At 59.3% G+C, this 6328-nt stretch overlaps 1 protein-coding gene across 1 annotated transcript; it reads right to left on the bottom strand.

Annotated features, from left to right (window-relative positions):
• Positions 1-227: 227 nt before the first annotated feature.
• Nxph3 (neurexophilin 3) lies at positions 228-4691 on the bottom strand. The gene is made up of 2 exons (XM_005321692.5): positions 4185-4691; positions 228-1787 (listed from the first exon to the last, which is right to left on the bottom strand). Exons 1-2 carry the CDS (start codon positions 4236-4238, stop codon positions 1083-1085), a joined length of 759 nt encoding a protein of 252 aa, XP_005321749.1. The 5' UTR covers positions 4239-4691; the 3' UTR covers positions 228-1082.
• Positions 4692-6328: the final 1637 nt, after the last annotated feature.

The raw sequence follows: 6328 nt of genomic DNA, 5'->3' as shown, positions 1-6328 counted from the left end.
AGCGAACACCAGCTCCAGCAGCTGATGGAGCCTCGCGGCTCTGCTGCCCAGCAGTGTCCTGCCCTTGAGAAATGCTGACCAGACCAGGGACTCTCGGGGACCCCTCCCTGGACAACTCAGAATGCAGTGTCCTGGGGGAAAGCTTTATTCCCTGTTCCAAGAACAAGACTCTGCACACGGAAGTTGACAATCAGGTGATTTCACGAGACTTCCCACCCCTCCCCCCCGCCCACAGACAGACACTAGGGAACAGACCCAGCATGCCCTCCGTCCTACCCCAGGCTCGTCCCTATCAGAAGAGGTGCAGTCTGACAGGTGGGGCTGACTATTGAGGGACCACTCTCAGAAGGGGGTGCAGTGCAGGAGGGACACAACACACAGGTGGTCTTCCACCCATGGCCTTAGTGCTAGGAGGACCACCACTGTCCTGTCTCAGTTTGAGAATGGTGTACTATCAGCAAGAGGGTGGGTGAGAGAGCAGAGTGCTGGCAGGAGAGGGCACTGTGGAAAGGGGTGGCTGGCTGGAGGCCGATGGTCTATTTGTCCAAACCTCAAAGCCCTCCAGGTGACCACTTGAGTCTCCCGCTGTTCTCTGTGCAGGAAAGGGGCTAGAGCTGCCTACCATGGGCTCCAAGGAAGCCTTGCCTCAGCCAGCCAGCCCGAGCTATTACTTGGTGCATCCACTGATGAAACCCCCCTGCCTGATGCTGTCTTCTCTCAGGATGGCCAGGAGGGAGCCAGGGTCTTCTTCGTGACTTGATCTGGGGCCATCCTGGTCTGCCTACTCAGGGCCTGGCATCTGCCTTGGCTCAATGGGAAGCCCTGTAGGGTGCCCAGAGCCCACTCCTCCTCCAGCGCTCCTGGGTTCCAGCAGCTCCACAACCTCGGGTTGGGGCCAGCACTGGGGACCCTTCCCCTCCACTAGAGACTTGGTCCTGGCCCCACCTGGCATCTCCTTCTCTCCACCCCCCTCCCTGCCTTGAGGCCCATCCCTTTCCCTGCCCAGCGTCCAGACAGATGGCCTCCTGCACCGGCAGGCCTGTCCTTCCAGCCCTGGCCTGGCCTCTGTGGCCTGCCCAGGGTCACCCAGAGGGGTAGTAGGGGGTGTCGCTGTGGTAGTTGTAATCAGGGCACACCTTCTGGACCAGTCGGTAGTCTGTGCTGTAGAAGGCAATGTAGACGCAGACGACTTTGAAGGGCTGGGAGCAGCTCCAGGTGGCTGAGCTCTGCGCGTGGTCTCGGGAACAGGTTTTGGCTGGGTCGTGGGTGCAGAGGGAGGTCCGGCGGCCCCGCTCTACCTTCTCCCACTCCATCCGGCAGTTGAAGATTTTGGATGCCTTGGCTTCGATGAAGATTTGCTGTTCCTGGTGGAACTCCACAGCTTTGCTGGGGGGCACAAGGCTGATGGAGATGTTGCCCTGACCCGTGGCATTGTGGCGGAAGTGGACGCTGAAGGTCCCGTTGCCGTGGTCCACTATCTTCCCCGTGACGAGCAGGTTCAGGGCCACTGTCTTGATGTTGGAATAGAAGTCACCCCAGCCAAATATTTTCTTCACCTTGGCTGAGGGTGGTGGCGTGTGGTTTGGGCGGTTGGGGTGCTGCCCAAGGACCCCCCAAGCCTCCCCAGGTGGAACCAGCAGCCCTAGGAGAGTGGAGTTGGCCATGGGGCGGGACTTAGGTGAGATGTGGCCCCGCTTCCGAGGCACCCGGGGCCGGGGCTGGCCCTCATGGTCATCATGCTCAGAGTCCTCTGAGCCAGGGGGACCATCATCCTGGCCACAGATGACCTATGGAAGGGAGTTGGAAAGAGAGTGAGAGCTCTGTACCCGAAGGACCCAGGAGTTCTGGTCTGCCACTCCCCACCGCAGTGTCATCTCTGTCCCTGTCTTTTCCTTCGACTCTGACTCAGGCTGAGGGGCTCCTGCAAGGTGCCCACTTATGCTGGGGTCAGCATGACTGTGGCTTGAAGGATGGTCCCCTCTCTTGTTTGGACACTTAAATCATTCCCACAACCTCTCCCCACTGTCCTGCCTTCAAATCTGGAAGGATTGTCAGAAATTCTTTCTAGTGGATTATGGCACCAGAGACCCAAGGCCCTGTCCTAGGCAGTCCCACTTTGATGGGGGAGACTCAGCTGCTGATCTTGGAAAAGTCCCATCTGATGGCGAAATCCCCTAGTCTGATGGAAGAGGTACAATGCCTGCCGGCCTCTGTGAAACACCCAGGCTGGTCCCAGAGGCACATTCTCTGCCCTCAAAGAGCCCCGAGTCGGCTAGGGGAGCCCCTTACTAACCTAGGGTCTTCTAGTAGACAGGAGAACAGTTCCTGCCTTTGGGGACTTTCCTAGCCTGTTGGGTAAGACACCGTCCCTAACCTAGGATAACTGCTACTCTTCAATGCAAAAAGAGCCAACAGTCAGTGAAATAAGATCACAGAATCCAGTGAAATTCTCTGTCAAGTACAAATAAATGCAGCGTAGGTTTTGGCAGGAGGACTAGGGGGAGACGGGAAGGGAGTGCCACACCCAGGATGGCCTAGGGTATGGAAAGCCAAACACTTCTCTGGGGAACATTGATGATGACATGCCAAGATGTTACTTGCATTATGAGTAGGAGTTCTGATTATTCCCATTTCACAGAGGACATCAGGGCTCAGAGGTTACATCAGAGCAAACAAGGCTAAGGTCACATAGGGTCAGCCTTCCGATTACGCCATGTATTCCCAGCCTCACAGACCAGATGTCTTTTAAAAAAGAATTTTATCCAAGCTCCATTCCCAGCCCAAATGTCCTGTAAAACTCTGCCAGGCCTGGAATTGCCTCTGCGGGCTCAGTTAGGTGTCAGGCAGCACCCAGGGAGGCTTCCTGGAGGAGTGATGAGAGCCAGCAGAGCGGGCCTGACCCAGGTCCTTGGCAGCTCTGCAGGGCCTCACTCAGGGAGGTTAGAAGATTTCCTGAGGGCAGTGGCCTGCTTGTGTATTTGTTTAGTTTTTGAGAGTTCTCACCCATTTGCCTGCCACCAGCCCCAGGGACACCAATTCAGCCGGCAGTGTGTGGGTCTGATGGTGATAATGGGATGGGGCTGCTGGATGTGGATAGCCAAAGGAGTTTGGGGGTTTCGAACCCCTTGTTCTGGCCTTGGAAGGGCCTGCCACTGTGCTGTGGCCAAGCCCATCTCTGCCCCAAGGCCAAGGCTGGCCTGCCTGGAAGGCCCCCTGGTGGGGTTCAGGAACATCCGGGAAGGGAGACTCCAGGGGCTTGGTTCAGGGCTGCTCACCTGTATGTACTCATCCCTGGGGGTCACAGCTGAAAGGGCCGCAGGTAAGGACTAAGCAGGGAAGGGCTCTTCCAACAGTGGAACGAGGGTGCTGGGCAGAGGGGATTATTGTTTTGAGAGAAGAGGCAGATCCAGATGTGCAGCTGAGGCTTCTCCAGGATGGATTTGGGGCGGGGTGGGGCGGGGGGCGTCGGGCTAGGAGTAGCAGGGGAGTTAAGCCCTGGGTTGGGGTCGGGGGTGGGGTTCTCTGCGTCCTGGGCCGCCGGGAAGCCGCGAGACAGCGCCCGGGGAGCGGGTTCAGGGCGCTCCACTCATCTACCGCGAGCGCCCGGGGCGGGAGCCGCCTGCCCAGGTCCTGTGGGGCTCCGGCTGCGCGCAGCCAGGAGAGGAGAGGAAAACAACAGGCGAGGAGGGAGGGAGCGGGAGGGAAGGCGGCAGGGAGGGACGCGGGGGCCGCCCCCTGCCTGGACCGTCTCCGCGCGCTGGAGCACCCAGAGCCCAGGGCTCTCTAGGTCCCAGAGGTCAGGGGAGAAACCCGTGTCCCCTGACCTGGCAGGTCACGGGCTCCACACCTACCCCTCCATCCTCGTTCCGCGCGTCTCAGGGTGCCGGGAAGGGGTCGGATAACCCTTGGCGACCCGGCTCCAGGCCTTTTCCCTAGTGCTAGTCGCACCTCCGGCCACCAGCCGCGGAGTGGGTGGGCCAGTCAAGCACCCTCTCCCCGCCCCTATTAACCCTATCTATCCAGTCTCCGGCCTCGGACCCGCCCTCTCCCCCAGCCTCCAGTCTTCCCCTCCATCCCTGGGATACCGGGGGAAGGGAGAAACTTTCAGGGCTCAGAAGCTTCCCGCGCTCTCCCCCGATCCTCCGGCCCCCGCCCCTCCGCACAGCTCCCCGCGGACCACTCACCAGATAGAGGCTGCCCTGCACTAGGAACACGAAGCAGCAGCGAGTCAGTTGCATCGTCCTCTTCTGCTCTTGTCCGCCTTCCTCTCTTTTTCCTTTCGGGGTCCCAGGCCCCTTTCTCCCCTTCCTGCTCCTTTAGGCGCGCCGTCCCATGCTCCAGTCCTTGGCGGCTGGCGGCCCTCCCCTCAGCCAGTCTCCCAGGACCGACCCCGCCCCCTTCGGTCCAGCTGTACAGCCGCCGCCCCCCCACACCGAGTCCAGCTGTGCCCGGCGCGTCCCCGCTCGAGGTCCCAGATGTGTGCCCCGAGCGCCTCGAAGGGCTCCAGCGGCTCCGCGGCTCTAAATATGCGCTCCGCGCCCCTCTCGGTTCCAGCGGCTCGGCTCTCGCCCAGATGTGCTGGGGACCAGCGCGCGCGCCCGTCCCCGTTGCTAATTCCCCAGACCAGACGGCCCCTCCCGCCCCGTCGCAGCGCGCCCCCTGGCGGACGCCCCGGGCTGCGCTGAGCCTCGGCCGCCCGCTCTCCGCGCTGCGCCCCGCCAGACTGGAGCGCTCCTGGCGCCCAGGCGGCTCCGGCTTCCTCGTCCCTCCCACTGGCGGCGGCGGCGGCGGCAGGTACGGTGAGCCCAGTCGGTACCTCCGGAGTTAACTCCTCCCCTGCCGGCCCACAGCTCGGGGACTGAGGACGCTGGCTCTCCAGCGAAGGGGGCAGGATGTGGGGCGGAGTAATTGGGAAAGGAACAGAGAGGGTGATAGCAAGGCATAAGGGCGCTACCTTTTCAACCCCTCTGTCAGGATCCTGTTTTCCCGAAGCAGGCATCAGAAATCTGCTGCCCTACCCCCAACCCTGAGTCCTGGAATTTGGAAAGATAATTTTTTCCAAACCCATTCTAAGAGGACATCTTCCTATTGTAGTCTTTTAAGTGTCTAGCCTTCACTCCTTTTGTTATCACGGTGCATTCCGTTTCTTCTTAGAGGACCTGGGAGTATCACTAGACCGTAGTAATAACTGAGGAGCGTTTGTCTGGGGTCCTAATCACTAGGCACTAGGTTGGATTCTGGGACAGGGGGCAAGGCCTCCTGAGAAGGAGGGGAATGAGGTGGGCAAGGCCTCCCGGGAGGCTGTCCCTCTGTTGTTCACTACTTACCCTCTCTGTGACACAGAAGGGTCACCAAGTTGAGAGGGATTCCCGAGGCTCTAGTTGGATCTCTGGTCTCTGCAAAGGTTTGCAGAAGGATAAGAAGGAAGAACAAGACCCTCATATTAGATTCCCAAAGGCAGGGGCCTATCCTCCATCACCCCACTGCTTGACATTTAGGGCTTCTTTAGTCTTTAAAAAAATAAAAGGTCAAGCCCTGGTACCTCTTGGAGGCTGTGAGGGTGAGGAGGTACCCAGCATTTGGAGTGGTTCCAGCCTGGGCTGGGTTTTGGGGGCATGCACTCTTCCCTGTGGTCCTCTGAGGTCCAGCTTGGTCCCTGGCTGCAGCCCCCAGCACACACCCAGCCTCCTCCCCCACCATCTGCCAGACGGGTGCACGGGGAATGCAGATGAATCTTAATACCAGCCTGGGCCAAGTTTGAAGAGGGAGACAGACTCTGCAGAACCAAGACAGCATCACAGAGCCCCCTGTGTTTCCAGGCACCCTAGGTTCTTAGGCAGCAGCTCTTCCTGGCGGTGTTGGGGGCCTGTGTACATCTAGCCAAAGACCCCCAAAGCCAGGGGAGGAGGGAACAGGTAAATCCATGTCTGGCCTCTCAGCCTCTAGTCCGGCTGAAAGGAAGAAGCTGTCAGGCTGAGCGTGGGCAGCTAGTTCCGGTGCTCAGCTAGGCAGAGGCATAGCTGAGCCCACTCCTTGTCCAGTTCAGAAGGTCCTGTCCCCCCAGGAGAGCAGTGTGGCTGAGCAGAAAGAGCTCCGTTTTCAGGCCAGACAGTTCTAAATTCCACTCCAGACCAGGACCTGCTGTGTGACCTTGGGTAGGTTACTTTGGTTCTCTGATGCCAGTTTCCTGATCTGTTGTTGCAAGAACAAAATGAGATGAAATGTGCAAACAAAGTGCAGGCGCGTTGGCTGGCGGGTAGTCGTAGGAGTGCAATAAATGGAAGTTCTCGCTTTTCTACTTCCCACACATGTGCTTGGGCTGCTTCTC

The sequence above is a fragment of the Ictidomys tridecemlineatus genome, chromosome 3 (genome assembly GCF_052094955.1).
Source record: "Ictidomys tridecemlineatus isolate mIctTri1 chromosome 3, mIctTri1.hap1, whole genome shotgun sequence".
NCBI lineage: Eukaryota > Metazoa > Chordata > Mammalia > Rodentia > Sciuridae > Ictidomys > Ictidomys tridecemlineatus.
Note: the sequence above shows the minus strand (reverse complement) of the source record. Positions and strands in the feature narration are given on the sequence as shown.

Bases quoted from the DNA above. Each gene is read 5' to 3' on its own strand.
- Nxph3 (XM_005321692.5), bottom strand. From the start codon at position 4,238: ATGCAACTGACTCGCTGCTGCTTCGTGTTCCTAGTGCAGGGCAGCCTC. The intron at 1,788-4,184 runs GTGAGTGGTCCG...TCCCTTCCATAG, and splicing joins TGCAGGGCAGCCTCTATCTG to GTCATCTGTGGCCAGGATGA.